The sequence below is a fragment of the Lissotriton vulgaris genome, chromosome 3_1 (genome assembly GCF_964263255.1).
Source record: "Lissotriton vulgaris chromosome 3_1, aLisVul1.2, whole genome shotgun sequence".
NCBI lineage: Eukaryota > Metazoa > Chordata > Amphibia > Caudata > Salamandridae > Lissotriton > Lissotriton vulgaris.
This window is the reverse complement of record NC_141689.1, coordinates 2,102,572,029-2,102,593,208: the sequence shown is the minus strand read 5'-3', so window position 1 is coordinate 2,102,593,208 and position 21,180 is coordinate 2,102,572,029. Positions and strand designations below refer to the sequence as shown.

The 21,180-nt window shown below is 46.3% G+C and overlaps 1 protein-coding gene across 2 annotated transcripts in view; it reads left to right on the top strand.

The window, feature by feature from the left end:
- Positions 1–21,180, top strand: part of DCUN1D4 (defective in cullin neddylation 1 domain containing 4) — a 365,350-nt gene that overhangs the window by 177,791 nt on the left and 166,379 nt on the right. For both annotated transcript variants that reach the window (XM_086962658.1, XM_086962656.1), the window contains exon 7: positions 217–308. In XM_086962658.1, coding sequence (XP_086818784.1) covers positions 217–308 — 92 coding nt within the window. The remainder of the gene's footprint in view (positions 1–216; positions 309–21,180) is intronic.

Here is a 21,180-nt window from a genome sequence, read left to right as displayed (position 1 = left end):
AGCTTCCAATACTGTTACCGATTTTGACTGATCAAATAAGCCATTCAGTAGTTACATTGCTGTTGCCCTTGGCAATCATGACCTATTAACAATTCATGAATAGCATCTCTAGGTATTATTCAATACATTTTGTTTCTATTGGGTTTTGTTGTTTTAAGAGTCTTGACTGATGTCTTGGGTGTCAATAATTTACACTGTTTTCAATCTTTCTCACAGGTAGTAATGCTTGTCCTAGCCTGGAAATTGGATGCACAAAATATGGGTTATTTTACATTGCAAGAGTGGTCGAAAGGAATGACTTCCCTACAGTAAGAATTTCTACATTGTTTGCCAGAAAATGTGTAATAAGTGACAGAAGACATACTCTTGCCTATTTTAGTTTTTTAAGATTACAGCCGGGGCAATATACCATATATATTTATTAATGGAAAAAGGGTTAAATTGACATTATAGATGGATATTAAAATGACATCTGAGCTAATGTTAAAGGACCAAAATAACACTAAAACTCTGTGAACTAACTCTAAATTGCATCGCCTTCATGCAATGTTTATGATCTCACATATTACATCATTCATGACCTCATTGATTGCATCACTGATTGATTATATTTAATCAACATCACTGTTGAAATTACGGAGATCAGACAGTGATTCTGCCCGTGTACTGTAGATCTTGGGATTGAGGAGTAATAAAACATGGCTGAATTCTTATAAGGTTTTCTGTAAGCAGGGGCGTGGGCAAGATGTGGGCTGCATCGGACACTTTTTGAAGAGCCCCGTACTGGGCCCGCCATTTATCTTTTGTATCTGTGGAGCAGTGTCTCCTTCACCCCAGCAACTGCTTGCTATCTGCCGGATGCACAATCCTGAGTGCTGCGGTGTGTCCGGGGCTCGGGCGGAAACTTGTGGTGTGGGACATAGGAGGTACCTTGGGCAGTCAGCTTATCCTCCGGACCTCCAGCACCGTGCTGGTGATTGCCTCGGAGCCGGTGAACCTGGAGCTTCTGCCCACTGTGATCCGACCTGCCGGCTTGCCTAAGGAGGAGTTCCTAGACACCCAGATGGTATTACTCCCCCCTCCCCCCATAAGTACCGGAGTGATGGCGGCGGCCTGGTGCAAGGGGTCGTGTCGGGCACCCGGGTCACCCGATCGCCGCTGACATATCCCCAAGATCTGTAGCAGGTTTCTATCTGCCTCACCCCCACTCATCACTGCACCACCTACTGGGTCTCTGCAACTGCTAGGGGGAGGAGGGTTGTGAGAAGTTGGCCTGATATGTGATGTTCACTATTCTAGTGGGCACCCTGTATCATTCCAAACAACCCTTGGTGATGGTTGTAAAGTCAACCTTATAGACCAGCTATCCTAGTGGTAGCATGGACAAAGCAGTCTTAGGCTAAAACTTCAGAGAGCATGTGAAGCCAGCTGTTTTACCATATGTAACCCCTTGAATACCAAATTAAAGGACACCACACAGGTTATATATAAAATATATATGTATTTATTACTAACACAACCCCTCTGAACTCTTTTTGAGGTCAGAGGCCAAAGCACATAACAAGAAACTTAATTATCATACAATAAGTTGCACAAAATACAGTTGAGCCCTAGGGGCATTGCAAACCATATACTAAAATAGTGGTATAAGAACGGGGAGTAGGCCCTAGGGAATCGCTGGGGCTACACTGAACTACCAAAGGTTAGGAAGCAGGAGGCCCACTGGAAGCGTGTGCAGTGTCTTGACACACACGCGAGTTACCATAGGATACAATGGGAACATAAGAGTCATAAACTAGTTGTTTTAGGGCACTTCCGGATAGACTAGGAGAAAGCTACTGAAAACTAGGACACTTGGATAGTCAATACCCACAGGAGCATTGGAGTACTCGTGTTACCTCACCCACAGGATCCGGGTGCATAGGTGTCAAGTTGTGTCTGGTTTCGTCGCTGAATCTTTTGGAGACCTGTAAAAAGATGCTGCAGGCGACCAGGAGAGAAGTGTCCGGTTGGATCCAAGGGTGGATCGAGGATGAAGAGTACCTGAAAGCAGAGGGGACAGAGTCTGGATCACTAGCCAGTGACCAGGAAGGAGCCAGACGATGTCGTGAAGCAATCGGGTGATGTCGTGAAGCTTGTCTCTGCAGCCACGAGGTTCAGGAGGCGTCGACGACGACCAGGCACTGGAATCGTGCTGTCCACAATGGATCTAGATGTCTGCGGTGTCGGGACCCGGATTGGACCCAACGAGCCTTGGCAAATGCAACCCACGCAGGAATTGAATATTTACTTCGAGTCAGACCAGCAAGGTCTGGGGGCTTCTCTTTTTCCAGGAAGCAGGAGCAAGCCTGGAGCAACCAGGCCAGTGGTGTAGATTTAAAGGTTCGCCTTCACAGAGACCACTAGCCAACGGGCAGGTGACCGGAAAAGCGCGTGGAGCTCAAAAGCAACAGCAGGCTCCACGCGGCACTCGTGGAGTGTGGAGGGCTGTGCATTGGGCAAATGTGGCTCGGGGCTGGGGCTTCTCAATCCCCAATGCACAACATCAAGGGTGCCTCAGAAGCTGCGCAATTAGCAATAAGCAGGTTTTTCAAGATGTTCGGTCCCACGTCTCTCGTCGCCTCCACGGGTCTCAGCTCTGCTCAGATGTGGGTCGCGGTCAGAGAAGTCTGGAAGTCCAGTTCCTGTCTGGTATCTGTGCTCGGGCTCCGGCGGGAGCGTCGACAAAGCAAACCGGCAAGTCGCTGTTGGTGCCTGTTTGCACATGGTGGTCACACCTTAACCACAAGGGAGATTATTCAGTCTTCTAGTTGCAGTAGAATGTCGAAGGTCCAGAGTTTCGTTTCAAGTTTCAGTTCAGGATAATCTAAAGTCTCTAGACTCCGCTCCTAGCTTTATACAAATTAAAGGGGCTGGATTACCTACTAGGTCCCTCCTATGGGTTGGACCAGGGAAGGGGGTGGTTACACCCCTTTCCCTTTGTCCAGTTTCGTGACAGAGCTGGGGCTGGAGTGCCCCAGCAACTGGTTTGAACCGGGCAATGCATGGAGCACCTTGTGTGTCCCAGGAAGTGTCTCATTTCATTCAGCTCTCCCTGCCCCAATACACTATGGCCTGTCTGGGGAGGTGCTAGCACCTCCCAAGACAGGAAACCTATTGTCCAAGCCTCCCTCGCTGGACGGGCTCCCAGCAGCAGAAGGTCAGACTGTGTCTGTGGCAGCAGCATCCATTTTGTGATGCTGAGGCTCTGGTTAACTTTAACCGGGATTAACAGGAACAACATGTCTTCTCCCTCTAGAAGGGTGGAATGCTACCCCCCGTCGCCAAAACTGGCGAGGGGGTAGTTTTCCAAAGCATATGACACCTTACACGACATGTTTTGATAAAGCCAAACCAAAGTTAGCATTAACCACAAGTATTCTAATGCACTTAAGAGTATATGGTATGGCTAGATCATAGAACAGCTGTAAGGACATGGTTACGAAAGCTGCAGACAGGCTCCGCTCATGCTATAGCACCATCTCGCATAAAACCAAGCACCCTGCCTTCAGGATTGTTAAGGCCTGCCATAGGAGTGACTTCTAGGTATATATGTGTCTATATGTAATGGTAGGGATAGGAATACTATACCTAAGCAAGGGGTGATTACACGGCCTTGCCCCAGCTGAGTAACCAGCCAATTGTGTCAATGGGGATGGCCGGCCAGGGGTGGCATAATACATGTTGCAGCCCCTGGTAGGCCTTGGATGCACCTATGCCCTGGGTACCTAGGGTTCACTATACAGAGGCTCATAAGGTGACCCAATATCCAATTTGAGATGTACCTAAAGTACATGGAGTCCATTTTACAGTGAGAGCAGATAGCCTGGGGCCCTGATTAGCGGGATCCCAGGCCAACTAAGTCGAAAACCAGCTGAACACTAGGCAAAAAAAGTTGGGGTAACCATATAGTCAGATATTCACCTTCATACGGGGGTGCGGTGAGGCGTGGGGACCATGGCAGGAACTACTGTGCACCTCATTGGCCTGCTCCCCCTTTGCTCCAGTGAGCTATAGATACATGGTAAGGATCGTCGTTACCTCGTGCTGTTGCTGTTCCTCAGAGTAGACCCCCCTGCCTGACTGTATGTGGCCACCTACCTCTTTAATTTATCCGATGGGCCTTCTTATCTCATTGACCCCTTAACTTTGATTATATGCTTCCGCTCTTTGCTTTTGAGGGGGAGCACTGCTGAGGAGTTGAACGCAAGACCTTTTTAGGATCTGTTGACCTTACCTGGGTCCTCATGTCTGCGCTCCCAGAGGTGTCTCAGACATTGTGCTATATCCTGGTGCTTGCTGCGAGGAGAGTATGGCTATGTGCACTGATTACACCCGGGCCTGCCTGCTTCCTACCTCTTTTGTTTGGCGCTATTGGCAGCATTGAGGGGCATGTCGTTGCCCCTGGGGGCCCCCACATTGTCAGTGGTACTCTGTATGGGCCTCGCTCCTGCTTGGCTACGAACACACCTTGCGTCCACACGAGGATCTATCCACCCAGCTGTGTCTGTCTGCTTTAGAGTCCTGCTGACTTTGATGCTTGCTGTGTGCTCTTGGGGTAGGTCGCCCCTGGGGTTTCTTTTTGGTGACTCTGTGGGATGCTTGCCAAGGTGGGGACAGCCATCTTTGGACTCCTGAGAGATCTGACAGGCTGCTAACCGAACCATTGGCTGCACTGAGGTGGAGTTCCATTGCCACTGTGCTGCACATCAGCGATAGAGCTCACCTGAACGGCACATTTTATCCACTAGCTGAGGCACTGGCCATTGTAACATGTCTATACAGCGACCTGTGCCCTTGTATTATATGCAGGGGGTGGTGTGGTCATGCTGTCTGCTCAGGAACTGCCGCCATGTCTCTCTTGCTGTCATGAGTTGGGGGCGTCTATGCACGGCATGATGCTATAATCCCTTGTTACTTGCTGGATGCTGCCCTGGGAGTTTTCCCTTCTAGGCCTGTTCCCCTTCTAGTTCTACTGCTGCCTGCTGCTGCCCAGTGGGGGCTGTGACGATCTTCTGGGGAGGGTGGGGGGGTTGGTAGACGAGGAGGAGGTGTATGGTCCTCTTGAGGACAATGAAGAGGAAAACTGGTATGAGGGTTGGGTGACGCCAGTGGTATGGATACCTTTCTTCACTCTTGCATTTTTTCCTCTATGGGCTAGGCTTCAGAAGAAGGCGCATCATTTGTCACTGTGATGTGCAGGAGGCGAAGATCCTCAATCTCATGCTGTCAAGGTCAAGTCCGATGTCTTGACAGAGGTAATTCAACCTGGAGTGTGCTCTCCTGAGCCCTTCTCCCTTTTAATGAAGCCCTCACTAAAGTGTTCCTGGGCCCTGGGTGAAACCCTGCACAGGGGCTCCTCTACCGAATGATTGCCTCTTGACATCATCCCACCCCGGGAAACCCAGCCTTCCTCTCCCAGCACCCCTACCCTGAGAGCCTGGTGGTGCATGCCTTTCAAGCGAAGATATACCCAAGCGCCTTCCCTACCACTCCACCAAACGGGGAATCCACGGGGCTGGACACCTTTTGGAAGTACATATTCTCGTCCACCAGCCTTGCGGTCCTTTAACACTGCATGCCTCTTGGATTGATATTCCCTGCTAACCTTTGATGGACAGCAGAGATGCTGGTGTGGACTGGACACCACAGACTCCCTGAGTAGATCCGTGGGTTCTACAGTGGTACTGCATTGCATGCCTGGTTATGGTTCACTGTGTTCTCTGAGGATGTCCAGTCATGTCTGATCGATACATCATTCGCTTGTTGGGTGACGAGGCCAACGCCAACGCAGCACCCGGCAGGGTCACTACCAGATCCCTTTGGATTTCCCCTTCGATTTGGCCACAACAGCAGTCCTTCCGTCGCTGCTGTGGATGTGGGAGGGCAATTTAGGGTGTCCTCAGTACCAGCCATGCCCAGTCTAACTACTTGCGCAGCCCTTCCGAGGACTGGCCACAAAGCCTAAAAAGGTGCTGCCCAGTCCCCTGTCCCTGCGGCTACAGCCTACAAGTCCCTTTAGATAGCCCTACATCCACACACCAGAAGTAAGGCCTTGTTATTCCTGCTACATCATGGTGCTGAAGAATGAGGCCTCTGCCCTATACAAATCTGTGACTCCACTTCTTTTTGAGCAAGAGCAATTCAAGATGCTCACGTTGGCTCATGTTCTGCCTGCCCTGGATCCTGGAAACTGGATTGTAGCGCTAGACCTACAGATGTGTTTTTCCAAATCCCTGTCCTGCTGGCCCACAGGTGCTTCCTGTGGTACATGTTGGGCTACGAGCTCTCCCAGTTTTCTGTGCTCCCGTTTGGTCTCACTAGGCCCTCCTTTAGTATTCACAAATGTGATGGCAGTGGTTGATTCACATGCAGTCTTCCCTTACTACGATGACTTACTCATGAAGGAAGGCTTGCTCCAGGCAGTTGTTGCCCACCTCCAGTCTATTCTGGTGCCTCATCTGTCACCACTAAGAACTATATGTGGGGAAGGGTGACCCAATCGTGATTCGTCACACACCACTGCAAATCTTTCACAGTAACCTTTGATATCAGGACCAGATCTGAGAGATTCCCCTGATGCTGCACCCATTGGGACTTCAGGTCCCCCTGTTTAGCCTGCATATGCCAACGAGCATGCTTCACCAGCAGTATACAGGAGGCCATAAAACATCTGCATCATAGTCTGAATATCCTGGATATGCTGCTTCGGACGATGAGCGCGGACCTGCACTTAGTCCAGAATGATAAAAGGCAGCATCTGAGAAGAAGTCGGGTGTGACTTTGGCATGTTAATAGTGAACCATAGTGAATGCAAAAGGTTTGCTGTAGTCAGAAGTCGAGATTTATAGTTACTTTAGGGTAGGTACTTGAGCTAACTATTAACTGGTGAATTTCAGTAGATTTGGTAATTTAAAACCGTATGCTTTAACTAAGATTTTCATCTAACTATAACTTCCCTTTAACCTTTAGTTTTTTGTGTGAATTTCCGCGTTTGATTTTTAATTTTTTTAAGTAAGATATTATTACAATTCCTATCTATAACACCACTTTAACCTGTGGGTGTTTCCATTGTATTTCAGTTTTTAGAATGTAAATTAAGGGCCGGGCTTGAGACTAGGGCCTGCACCCAACCTCTCACCGCTCGTGGGGGTACGCAGCTGACTGCCTGATGTAATAATATAAAGGGTGTCATTGGAAAGTAAGGCTTACCTACCGACTTTATCAGAGGGTAAGGACACCAAATTTTAAAAAGTAGGACTTTTGGCTTTAACAGGGGTACTGCACATCAAACTATATAAAGCAGACCTATTGTCTTTGTCAAAAATGCACCAATAACTATAATCAAATGTATAATTTATAAATTCACACATTGCAATGTTAAATAAATATATTGGCATAAACCATTTTTAGGTCGAGCATAAGCCGCACGTGCGCTGTCTGGAAGACCCTGTATGTGGGCTTTCATTCTGCCACTTGTAGACCATTGGTTAATGCCTGTGCAATTTAATAAAACCTTGTTTTTGAATTGTTTTGTTTATTAGATGTCCTGCCTTCTCCTGTTTAGTTCCCTCCCTGGAGCATTGGCCTATTACGGGTACCCTTTTTCAGAAGTGTTTTCCTTTTGTGCTGTGCACTCTTCTTTTATGTGTTTTGTGACAGAGTACACGTGTTCTCATGGATCAGCACGGTGCCCGCATCATGGATGCCAATGTGTGCTTTGTTTTAAAGATGCTCGCTCTCTTTCCCTTGCAAGCCTCTCCCTGGCTCAGCACCAGTCGTTCATGCTTGTTTCGATTTGGAGAAAACCCTGCTAACAGCTGTGAAGTTTGAAAATCACAAGAAACTCATGCTTTCTTGAATAATTGAAAATGCCAGCTACGTTAAAATGTTTTCTTTTTAGTGGATCCTCACGCGGTTACATTTGGATTTGGTCACGTCACTCAATTATTTGTTTTAGATTGGAAAATCGACACTGTGCTTCAATAAAATGAGAGACTGGCATTATGCTGATGATTTCTGGGGGTGTGATATTTGTCGTGTTTGAATAATTTAGATTTTTGTGTTGACAGCTCTCGTGATCGTAAGTGTCACTTTGAACGTTATTTGTGATTTTAGGAGCCTAGGTCTTTTGATAAAATGGGGCATTTAAAGATGAATGTGAAATAGTTATTTTTTCATTTAAGTTTTTCTGGATACTTACTGCTTTGTTCGGTTCAATCAAAATGTGTGCTTGATGCAACATGAATGATTGTTTGGTTCAATAGACCTTTTCGACGTCGGAGTATTATTCTCATCACCCGATCGTTTTAAATGATATATGGGAGGTTAAACTGCGCGCTTATTGAACACATGTAATACAGCCTAGGGTTAAAAGGCTGATGTTGCGACGAGGAAAATATTTCATTCTGAATCACTGGATTTATGTAAGTTGGTGTGGATATGATAACAAGATTGGTTTATCAAAGACAGGATTAAGCATACAGACTTGGATATTCCAAGATGGCGACTGCGATTTTGTATATTCATAGCGTATTCCCCCCGCGCAGTTGGCTATCAGGGGTATTTAAACTGTGATGTTCCCAGTGCACCATTTCCGTCCATTTCAAATCAATCAATGAGCAACCATGCTCATTAGTAAATGCTTTGAATGGAGTAGCTGTGATTGGCCTGGTGGAGGTTCGAATTTTGAGGTGGTATAATCTATACCACATAGTCATACTGTGAAGGGATGCATGTTATGATCTGGTGAATCACTTACATAAACTGTATTGGGCCCGAAAGAATCTGATGATTGGGCGGACTTGATTTGGGAGTACTAAGATCTATAGTTCCAGGCATAAGCCCCTTACCTCAGCTTCTCTCTTCTGCTCCCTCTCTTTTCCCTTGATAGGTAAAAGGAACTTCTATTTACAATGCCAATTTATTTGTATTTTTTTAAATTTTATTTTGAAGGTTTTATGTAGCGCTAGCTTCACCAAAGGGTATCGGAGCGCTTTACATCATCAATGGTTGCACATAATAAAACAGTCGTTGGCAGTTGAGAAAAAAAACGGGCTGTAGGTGGATAAACGGGAGTAGAAATACATAGAGTAATTAAGGAAACAAAAAGAAGTACATATAGGAAAGCAAGTTGCAGAAACCAGTAGGATTATAGTAAAATAGTATATTTAACAGTATGCCTGGGGGAACTCAAAGGACCTAATAGGAAGCAGGTGGTAGAGTGATCGGGAGGAGGAGAGGGAGGCGACAGGAGAAAGAGGGGGAGTCGGGAGGGTGAATGAGTGGGGAGGGGGGAGGCATGAGGATGGGGGAGGGCAAATAGACAGAAAGGAGATCCGGGTTTTAGTTTTCCCCAAAATTTGGGGAGGTGAGTTTTAAGGTCTTTTTTGAAATTGGAATAGGAGGGGTTGCACCAAAGTTCTTTGGGGGGCGGGGGTGTTCCAAATGGTTGGGGCTTTGCCAGAGAAGGAGCGAGACTTTGAGGCTGTTTTTGTAAGTAGGGGGGGTATGAGGAGAAGAGTGTTGGTGCTTCTCAGTGATCGAGTACAGCCAGCTGTTTTGATTTTACCTGTGAGGTAGGATTGGGCCTTCTGGTAAAGGGCTTTGTGTGTAATACAGGCATTTTTATAGGAGGATCTGCCTTCAATGGGGAGCCACTTAAGGGACTTGAGGGCAGGGGCGATTTGGTCAAAGCTTTTACAGTTTGTTGTTAGTCTGGCGGTGAGGTTGAGAACGGATTTGATGGTGGCCAAGTGGATACTGGGGGTGCCAGAGAGAAGGGAGTTTCCATAGTCGATTTTGGTTAGAACAAGAGACTGAATAATTAATTTGAAGTCTTCAGCTGGGATTAAAGGTTTGATTTTTTTGAGGTGCTGGAGAGTGAGTGCACTTTTTGCAGATTTTTTAACATGGAAATTTAGTGTGAGATTATTGTTGATGGTGATGCCGAGTGATGTAACCGAATCGGCTAGGGAGAGAGCAGTTTAGTGCATTAAGGTCAGCGATCCAAGATTGAATGGGGAGAGGGTTATTTTTGGAGGAGAAGAGGATGATCTCCGTTTTGCTGGGGTTGAGTTTCAGATGATTTTTGTGGAACCAGGTTTGAATTTTTGTTAAGGCAGAGTTCAGGTGCGTTATATCAGTCTGTGATTTAATTTTGTAGTACAGTTGGAAGTCTTCAGCGTAAAGGTGGTAGTTGATTTTTCCTTGTTTGAGTATCAGGGTAAGGGGTTTCATAAGTAGGTTGAAGAGTGCGGGAGACAGGATGGAGCCTTGAGGGACACCAAGGGAGACCGAGTTTGGGCTAAAGAGGCAGTTTTGGTTTTTAATTGGTTGGGTTCTATGTTGGAAGTAGGAGGTGAACCAGTTAAGGACAGTCCCACTGAGGCTGAAGCGATTTTTGATTGTGTTGAGTAGGGTTTGGTGGAAGACTGTGTCAAAAGCCGCGGAAAGGCCAAGAAGGATGAGTAGGTATGTCTCGCCCTTGTCCAGGGCTAGGTGAATATCATCGACTATGTTGAGAAGTGCAGTTTCTGTGCTCCAACCTTTGCGGAAGCCAAATTGAAAGGGGTCAAGCAGGTTGAACGAGTCAATGTGTTTGTCGAGTTGGAGAAGGGTGCATTTTTCCAAGGCCTGGAGACTAGGGGGAGGTTGGAGATGGGGCGGAGATTTTTCAGGTCGTTGGGATCAGCTTTGGGATTTTTGGAGATGGGAGTGATTTGCCCGAGTTGAAGGAGATGGGCACACTCCCTGTTGAGAGCGAGGCGTTGCTGATGTTGGTCCAATAGGGGACGATGACATGTTTGAGATCTTTGATTGTGGAGGGGAGCGGGTCTGTGGTGTGGGAGGGAGGCTTTATTTTGGCTAAAATGTTGAAGACCTCCTGTTCAGATACCGGGTGGAAGTTATACCATGATGTGTTATTTTTAAGTGGGAGGGAAATGGGTTCCAGAGGGGTAGGAGGGGGAGGGGGCATGGGGTGGCAGGGATATAGTCCAGGGGAGAGGTGTGAGAGATGGGGTAGTCAGGGGAGGTAGAGGGGTGGTCGAGGGAAGAGTATCGAAGAAAGCGCGGTCTATTTTCGCTATTTTTTTCACAGAAGTTGTTGGCAATTTCTTCGCATTTGTTAATGGAAGCCACCGGGTTAGGGGGTGCAGGGGCGGTTTGATTTCTAATAATGTTGAACAGTTCTTTGGATCGGTTTTTTGCGCGAGAGAGTTGTAGACGGAAGAAAGAAACCTTCTCTGAAAAGATGTGTTTCTTGTAGGAGGATCTCGCAGTTCTAAGGAGGGCAAGATGAGATGGGGAGGGATGTTGTCTCCATGTTCTTTCTGCTAGTCTCAGCGAGCGTCTTTCTTTATTAAGGTCTAGGGAAAACCATAATTTAGAGGGGGCTTTTCTTTGTTTTATTTTTCAGAGGGGCCAGTTGGTTTAGTACCTCCGTAACAGTATTGTTGAAATGTTCTGTGAGTTCATTTGCATTCGAAGAGGGGGGGGGTGAGACGAAGTTGGGATAGGAGGTTAAGTTCCAGTGCACCAGGAGGGGTTTGTTTAAAATTTCTGGTAACAATTGTAGTTTTGTTGGTTTTTGAGGGGGCAGGAGGGGCTGGGGGGGATATTGTGAACAGAATAAGATGGTGGTCAGACCAGTCGATGGGGATGATGTTGGATAGGGATGTAAGATCAGGGTTGGAGATGATTGCGATCAGGATAGCTCCTTTGATGTGGGTGGGGGAGAGGGAAAGTTGTTTGAGGTCGCTAATCTCAAGGAGATTATTGATGAGTTTGATTGCCGGATCATCAGGTTAGTTCCAGTGGAGGTTAAGATCTCCTAGGAAGAGGTTTTTGGAGCTGGAGAGTAACGATTTAGTAAGGAGTTCGGAGAATTCTTCTGTAAGGGGAAGGGGTTCGCCAGGGGGATGATAGATGTTATCCAGTCGTATTGGGGGAGGAGCCCTTCATTTTGAGTTCGGCGCCTAAGTATTTGAAGGTAGTGTAGTCAGTGTTATTAATGGGGGAGAGTTGTAGTTCTTCTTTAAAAATGATTGCTAGGCCACCCCCCATTTTACCAGGTCTGTCTCTTCTGATGATAGAGTAGCCCGAGGTTGATGATAGGTGACGAATGGTCATTAAGCCAGGTTTCCGTGAGGAAGGCGATGTCTGAGCCTTATTTAAGAATGGTTTCTGAGATTTCGGTCGCATGACTGACTGCTGAATGGCAGTTCACGAGCATGCAGGTAAAGGGTTTGGGTTTGGCGATAGGGTGGGGGAGTAATTGAATACTAGTCAGTTTTGAGGGGGTCTGGAGGAGCAAGGAGGCTCGGGATCTGCTGGTCACAAAATAACAGGGATTATCGAGTGAGGGGTGGGATATTCTTTCAGTTGGGGGTCATTGCGGTAGGTGAGGCAGAGTGTAGAGAGGTCAAGAGCGCAGTAGGTGTTAGAGGTACGAAGGGGTCTATGAGAGCGGGTAAGGAGTGGTGGTGTTGTTGACCCAAGTTTGGGATCTAAGTGTTTTTGAGGCTTAACACATTGGTGGGGTGGCCAGGAGGGGCGGGAAATGGGTTTGTAGGATTTAAATCAATTACAATCTTTTCTGAGAAGGGTACGTTCAGTTGCTAGGGTAACAAGATTATCGTCCAGATTACGTAGAGACTGGCTGAGGTTAAAAAGGAGGGAAGTGGAGGAGATAGGAGTGGAGGGGGTGTTAGGGGCAGAGTGACAAGAGAGGTAAGGTGGACAACTTGAAGTGCACGGTTCATCACAGGGGGTTAATGTGGGTGGGTTTGTGTTTGAAAGAGGAATGTGGGAGGCCGGGGAGGGGAGAGTAGTGTGGCTCGGGAGTGGGAGGGAGGGATAGGGATGACTTGCAAAAGTTTGGGGTGGGGGAGGGGAAAGGGAGGGGATGTGAGGGTAGTACGTGAGGTGTGAAGCGGGAAGTGTTAACAGCGTAGAGGGTGGGTGAAGGGATAGAGGAAGTGTGGGTCAGGACCTGAGGGGTAACCGTTGTGAGGGGAAGGCTTATAAGAGGAGGAGGGGTGTTAGGGTGGTGATAGGGTGTTTGAAATGGCTGGTCAGTAGTAGAAATGCAAGTTTGAGGGGGTGGGATGGCGGACAAGGGTGGGGATGATTCTGGAGAAGTGGATGAAGCCGGAGTTGTGGAGGGGGTGGGGGGGAAGTGTCTTCACGAGGGGGGGGGGAAATGTTGTTGGGGGGTGGTGTTAGTCTCTGGGAGGTGGAAGAAAGTTGGGATTGGTTGGGAAGGGGAGCTGAGGTGAGGAGACTCCAACTCAAAAATGCGAGACCTATTGCATTACCTGGGGACAGTGGGAGGCGGCTCAAGGTCCCTTGGAGCCATGGCCGGGTGCCCAGCTAGCACCCATACTGAGTGCCGGCTGGAGAAGTGTCTTTTTTTTGTGGGTGCCCAGTTCCTCACCGTAATCATTTGGAGCCGTCCCAATTGGCTCCCCTGCCAGCCCATATTGTGGTTCTGGTTAAAGCTGGCTCTTTAACTTTGCTCCTGCTGGGGCGAGAGCAACAATTTTCTCTGATCCGCCCCGGATAGGAGCAAAGTTGTGTTTCCTGCTCGGGAGAGTGTGGCAAAGGTATGGGTACCCCAGGACACTGCCGCAGTCATCGGGGCCCGAGGGATGTGAACCGTGAGACCCATGTACGGGCCAAAGTGGGAGCTGCATGGCCCCTCCCCTAAAATTAAAATCTGTTCTGGGGGATGGAGTCCTATGTTTCGGAAGGGAAACACAAGCCCTCCTCTTCAATAATTGAACTATCTGCCCCAGGAGATGGGCCTCCAGAGTCCCAGAAAGGCGTGGGGAGAGGAGCTTAAGCTTCTACCCAGTGAAATAGTGTCAATCACCTTGGGCTGCCTTTTTTTTTGGTTCTCTTCTTTGTGTGCTTTTTTACAGGAGAGGATGTGTCTCCCAAATCCTAAAGAGGCTTTTGCCCCATATTTGTGGATTTGATGGCAGCAAATCAGATCTTATCTTGAGATCTGTCTGCTCTGCGGATTCTATGTGGCATGTAATTTGCAGGTTTTTCTTAACCTCAGTTTCTCAAAAGCGACTGAACCGGATTACACCAAATCTCAAAGAGGACAATTTGTGGACGAAGATCTTGCATTCTGCAAAATGTGGTGTAATTGTGCTCAACAGTTTTGGCTGTAGCTGTGTCTAATATTCCTATGGAAAAATGAGAGAATTGCATTTTGAGACACTCACAATTCCCCCCCCTCTCCCCCATAACCCCTCCCCACAAACACACACATGCATATTTGTTCAGCCACGCTTGGCAGATCACCCGTAACCTTCCAGGAAGAAGTGAAAGGGGATGAGAAAGTTTTGTGAAGATTTGTCCAACTATGCCAAAGTTATAAGCAAACCAAATAATGCTTTTCCCATGGAAACATGGTCATAGCTAGATCTGCCCAGTGGCGGATATATATATATATATATATATATATATATATATATATATATATATATATATATATATATATATATATATATATTACACATTAAAATATAAAGGTTAGCGCAACATAATTAGGTGAAATGTTTAGTAGCAACATAAAGTTTAAGACTCTTAGAAACCCACAGAAATTCACCAGTTCTAGTTTTCTCAAGTAACTATGGGGCATATGTAGGTAGCAGTTTGCGATTCGCAAATGCCGAAATTCAGCTAATTTCGGCGTTTGCGAATCGCAAACGGCGTTTTGATATGTAGGTGCCACTTAGCAAAATAACGATTCCTTATTTTGCTTGTAGCATTTAAGGAATCGCAATTTTGCGATTCCTTAAATGCTATGTAGGGGTGCTTTTAAAATTGCGATTTTTGCATAAGGAATCGCAAAATACCACCTACTTCAAGTAGATGGTATTTTGCGATTTCCTTCAAAGATGCATTATTTTTAAAAATTCAAAGTGCCATGTGGCGCACAGACATGCGCTTAGGGCATATATGTGTGCCACGTGTACTTACAGGCACATTCCAGGGGTGCAACAGGTGTCCTCTGGACACCCTGGCACCCTTGGAATTGCGATTCTCAAATTGCGATTTTCACACAGAAAATCGCAATCTGAGAATGTATCCCCATTCATTCCTATGGGCCTTTTGGCCCATAGGAATGAATGGGACACTCATTACTTAATTGCGATTCGCAATTTGCTAATCCCAAATAAGGAATGTTAGAGATTCGCAAAAAAATTGCGAATTTTTACCTACGTTCCATTTTGCTATTCTCAAATAGCGATTCCTTAAAAATCGCTATTTGGGACTCGCAAAATGGAAATTACCTACATATGCCCCTATAACTCGTGCCCGAAGGTAAGTATAACTCGCATCCCTGCCATGCACTGTTTTCTCATCAATGTTTTAATTGCAAATGTTGCAGTGATTTGATCAACAATGTCGCCAAGAAACCGTCTCGGTGTACGTGCGCGGTACAAATTTTTTAACATAACATAACAATGTCATAGAAGAGGTCATAAGTAATGTAATATGTTGTGTAATTTGCAGTGCATAGTGAGGGTGTGAGTTATAGTTACCTTAGGCAAGAGGTCACCCATGATGTCAACAGTGATGTCATAAATTATGCCATAGAACAAGTCATGGGTGATTTAATATGAGGTCATAAGCAGTGCATGGTGGGGACGCAAGTTCTACTTAGCTCTGCGATTTATAACTGGTAAATTTCTCTTTTTATTTTGATCACAATGTTAATACTATCACTGGTTAATACTATACTGCCTCTGTATATATTATACCAAAATAAGGTATAATGTGCACCGAGTCCAGGGAGTCCCCAGAGGTATAGCTGAGGCTAAATTAGGTAAGTACTAACAACTCTTTGTGGTAGTAAGGGCCAGCAGTTAGGCTTATTCGGAGGGTGTATTACGCATTTATTGTATTCACTCAATCAAGACTGATGACACAAAGACTGAATCCAGACCAATTAGGTAAGTATAAAAAAGGTATACTTATGTTTTATTTTTAGAATCGGACTTGGTACAGGTAAGTGAAATATACTCTCCAATGCAAGACTTTACAAGGAAATGCAGTTGTGGTTGAATTTGCAATTGTTACAGGTTGGTATTGGTTCAAACAGCAGTTTCAATCACACAGTCATTACTTTTGGGTGTATACCTTGATACCATGATGGGGAACTCACAATACAAGGAAAGTAAAACTTTTAAGGTTTGCAGTGTAGTTATTTTTTCTCAATAGAAAACATCAGTTGAACACTTGGAACAATTGTGGAACAAAAACTCGTAACATTAGGTTCGAGGCATATGAGCTGCAGATCGTACACTATGCATTAGATCGCCACATGGTGTTAGGCTCGGATGATTGCAGGTTGTTGTCTTCTTGGAGAAGTCTTTGTAGTCATGATATAGGTGACTCCTCCCTTGGACAACACTGCGCATGGGCATCGGCCGTATCCTTAGATTGTTTTTTTCCTTCACTGGGTTCGGATGAAAGTTTCTCCGCTCTGGCTAGAAAAATATTTCCAGCAACTTCGACGCGCAAAAACTTACTACAAACCATATCGATGTCGACTATACAACTTTCGACGCCATCACCTCTATTCCGGTTCATCGACCCGGGCCGCTGGGCCTATCTACGCCATGCGGCGTACACCACATGGAACGAACTCAGTTCAAGAAATGCCCGAAATGCCAGGCAAAATTCCCACATAGCGATCATCACGAGGTTTGCAACCTCTGTCAATCGCTGGATCACAACGAGTGGACCTGCACAGCTTGTGCGTCCTTCCGATCAAAGAAGACCATCCGGGATCGGAGGGCCCATCGACATGAGATTAGGTGATCAGCCCCAGCACCGGAGAATATCTTCGATGACGAGGTCCCGCTCATTCCAGAAGAAGATTCGCCAAATCTCCAGATCATTTCAGAGGCAGAGGTCTCGGACGACTCAATTCCATCACGTCAACCCGTGAGTACCTCTGCCCCTACACCACATACACTGCCCAAGCCAAAGGCGAAGGTCAGCACTCCACCCAAGGGGCCCAGTCGGGACCAAGTGTTCCCTCCTAAAGACCAGACTTCGAGCTTGGCTCCGAGGAAGACAACTACGCCTTCAGGTGCTTCGGCACCGAGCAAACCACACGTGCCGATTCCACCACCTCCATCGGCACCGAAGTCCAAAGATCCTTCAGCACCGAAGCCAAAAGACTCTTCGGCACCGAAATCGAAAGATTCTTTGACGCCGAAAGCGAAAGACCCTTCGGCAACGCAGACTAAAATGGTACAGAAAGAAGCTCCGGCTCCGAAGCCGTCGACTTCCAAAGCTAAAGATGGAAAGTCAGCGGCTGACGCCTCAAAGCCGGCGAGGCCACCTTCCACTCCGAAGACTCTCGCTCCGGTGACACCCGCAAAGCCTGATTCCGAGGTACCTAAGCCCTAGGACACGCCTGCCAAGCCGAAAGCAACACCTTCAGCACCAAGAACTTTGCCACAGGACGCTTTAACACCCCCTAAGGCAAAACAACAAAAACAACCTCTGTCGGAACCGAAAAAATCGACGCCGAAGAAGGTTGTAGAGGAAGAAGAGGAAGAATTGTTCAGACCAGATCCTAAACAAAAGAGGATCTACATAAACCCACAGACTGGACATCTAGGTGCTATACTCATAAAAATGAGGCCAGCAGAAACACCACCTTCACCTGTGGTTCCTGCCAAGAAGGACTGTGCAACTTCCCCTACGCACCCTCCCTCTCCTGTATTATTATTATTATTATTAGGGTTTTGTTGAGCGCAAACAACCCGGAGGCCTCGTAGCGCTGTATTGTCTGATTCAAGAGAGGGCCAGAGAGCCAAGTTAGATGAAGAGGAGCGTTTTCAAGTTTTTCTGGAACTTCAGCAGGTTAGGTTCGCCGCGAAGGGTATCAGGCAGGGAGTTCCAGGCCTTGCCGGCATTCCAAGAGAAGGATCGCCTGCCCCATCTGGCCCGTTTGGTTCTCCTACCTCTCCTATCCCTCCTTACATTTCACCTCCAATCTCTCCTGTACCCTCTCCTGCATACTCACTATCACCACAAACTGATGAGGAGTATGACTCGGGTGGTGGGTAGGATCCACATGCAGACCCAAATACATATCCTTTAGATGAGGAAATCTATACTTTTCCACCACATAATGTGCCTGATGTCCCTGATCCACAGCTATACCCATTAAAGTCTTCTCCTCCAGAGGACAGCATTCGCTTTAATCACCTTTTACAAAGAGCTGCTATCTACCACAATGTTACAATGCATTCTGATGACATTGAGGAGTATTTTCTGTTAGATACTTTTGAGCCATCACACAGATCTACTCAAATTCTTCCCATGATCAAAGAAGTCATCAAGCGCGCTCCAGAAATATTCAAAGATCATGTACGCGCTAGGGTACTGAATCCAAGAATAGAAAATAAATATAGGCCTGCACCCTCTGATCCAACCTATATTAAGGGACATCCTCCTAGACTCTTTGGTGGTGTCCAATGCAAGAAAAAGAGCGAATTCACAGACTTCTGGTGAAACGCCCCCACCTGACAAGGAATCTAAAGTTATTGATGCGTCCGGTTAAAGGATAGCTGCACAAGCTACAAATATATGGCGCATTGCGAATACACAAGCCCTTTTCTCACGTTATGACAGAGCTCATTACGACCAAGTAGAGACACTACTACAGCACATTCCGGGTCAATATAAAGATCAGCAACTGAGCTCATTCAAGAAGGCAAATTAATTTCAAATGCCTCAATAAAATGTGCACTAGATGTTGCAGACACAGCTGCTAGGGCTGTCAATACTAGCGTAATACTCAGAAGCCCTGCATGGCTGCGCATTTCCGGGTTCAAACAAGAGGTGCAAACCACAATTTTGAACCAGCCTTTTAACCAAAACCAGTTATTTGGTCCAGAAGTAGACACTACACTGGAGAAAATGAAAAAAGACACGGACACGGCAAAGTCAATGGGAGCCCTACAGTCCACACAGACTAGAGGTTCTTTTCGTCGCTCCTTTTATAGAGAAGGCTCCAAGCAATCTGGAGCAGACACAACATCTTTCAAGACGCAAACACAAACATCCTCTAACAAAGGCTCTTTTAGAGGAGAATACAGAGGCAATAATAAGGGAAGAGGTCGTGGTAACGACAACAATCACTCCTTCTCCACAACTAAACAGTGGCTTCCCTCTGCTCCCCCAACAGCATTCCACTCCTGTGGGGACCAGATTAACACAGTTCCTGCCTGTCTGGAACTCCATCACAACGGACAGGTGGGTGAGACAGATTATCCAACATGGCTACTGCCTAAACTTACAGCAACTCCCCCTCCCCCCCCCCCCCCCCCAACATACCACCCAGGCAGCGTCCTATGTCTACAGACCACCTGACTCTGCTTCAACAGGAAGTTCTAGCACTTCTACAAAAAGATGCTATTCAACTAGTCCCATTAGAGGAACAGGGGACGGGGTTTACTCGCTGTATTTTCTAATTCCCAAAAAGGACGGGACACTGAGACCAATTCTCGACCTCAGGCCCCTCAACAATTACATAAAATAAGATCATTTTCATATGATCACTCTGCAACAAGTGCTCCCACTATTGCAACAAGGCGATTTCCTTTCAACGCTAGACCAGAAGGACGCCTATTTTCACATCCCAATACATCCTGCTCACAGGAAGTACCTACGGTTTGTAATACAAGGACAGTACTATCAGTTCAAAGTCCTTTCATTTTGTGTCACAACAGCTCCACGGGTGTTCACAAAGTGCTTAGCAGTTGCAGCAGCACATCTCAGAAGACAACAGATACGCGTCTTCCCTTACCTGGACGATTGGCTCATAAAAGCCAAATCATTCCACCAATGTGTACAACACACTCAGCAGACAATTCAACTGTTGCACGACTTAGGGTTTACGATCAACTACACAAAGTCGCACCTAGAGCCTTCGCACGTGCATCAGTATCTAGGAGCTACCATAAACACATCTACAGCTCTAGTGTATCCCAGCCCAGCCAGTATACAGAGCTTTCAAGCCTTAGTCGCAACTTTTTAATACCAACAGTCTCTCCAAGCAAGAGTGTTCATGAGATTGATAGGCATGATGGCATCTTGCATCTTCATAGTGCCACATGCAAGACTGCAAATGCGTCCATTACAAGAATGTCTGCCACAACAGTGGAATCAGGCTCAAGGTCAGCTCACAGACCTGGTGTTGGTAGACAGCCGTACGCATCTCTCTCTGCAATGGTGGAACACCAAAAACTTGACAATAAGACGGCCGTTCTTCGAGCCTGTTCCACAAATAGTGCTCACAACAGACGCTTCCCTCACAGGATGGGGAGCCCATCTCTTACACCACACTACTCAAGGTCGATGGAACAACCAACAAAAGCTGTTACATATCAACCATCTAGAGTTGCTAGCGATATTCTTCGCACTCAAAACTTTTCAACTTCAAGTACAGAACAAAGCTGTCTTAATCCGGACGGACAATATGACAGCAATGTACTATATACAAAAACAGGGGGGGGGACACACACTCTCTGCAACTGTCCCAGCTCGCACAGAACATTTGGAGATGGGCCATTCCTCAAAACATATATCACAATCCGATAGCGGATCTGTTAATTCGGCAGTCACAACAGATTCACGAATGGGAACTACATCCACAAGTTCTTCAACCATTCTTTCAACGGTGGGGGAGAGAAGGAACTCTGAGTACACCTGCCTCTTTAAGACCTATCTTGCAGTGAAAATAGCATTCTTGTTTAGGATTCGGCTGTCAGTTGTATCTAAATATTCTAAAGTGATGAGTTCTTTTGCTAATAGTCTGTTGTCAACAAAAATATTAGGATATGTTCTGCAGTGTCTAGTAATAGTCTGTCAACAAAAATATTAGGATATGTTTTGCAGTGTCTAATAATACATGTAAATACCTACGCTTTGAGTAAATGCTGAATGGTCAGTTTTAAAAGGTGCGTTTTCTTCTAAAGGGGATTAGTAGTGTTGGCAATCTCTCCGTGATCTTGGTTTTAATAAGTAAAAGTTGTTATAATTTTCATATTTATATTTTAGGCCCTCTTTTCTATTATACATGTTAATTTCTTTATG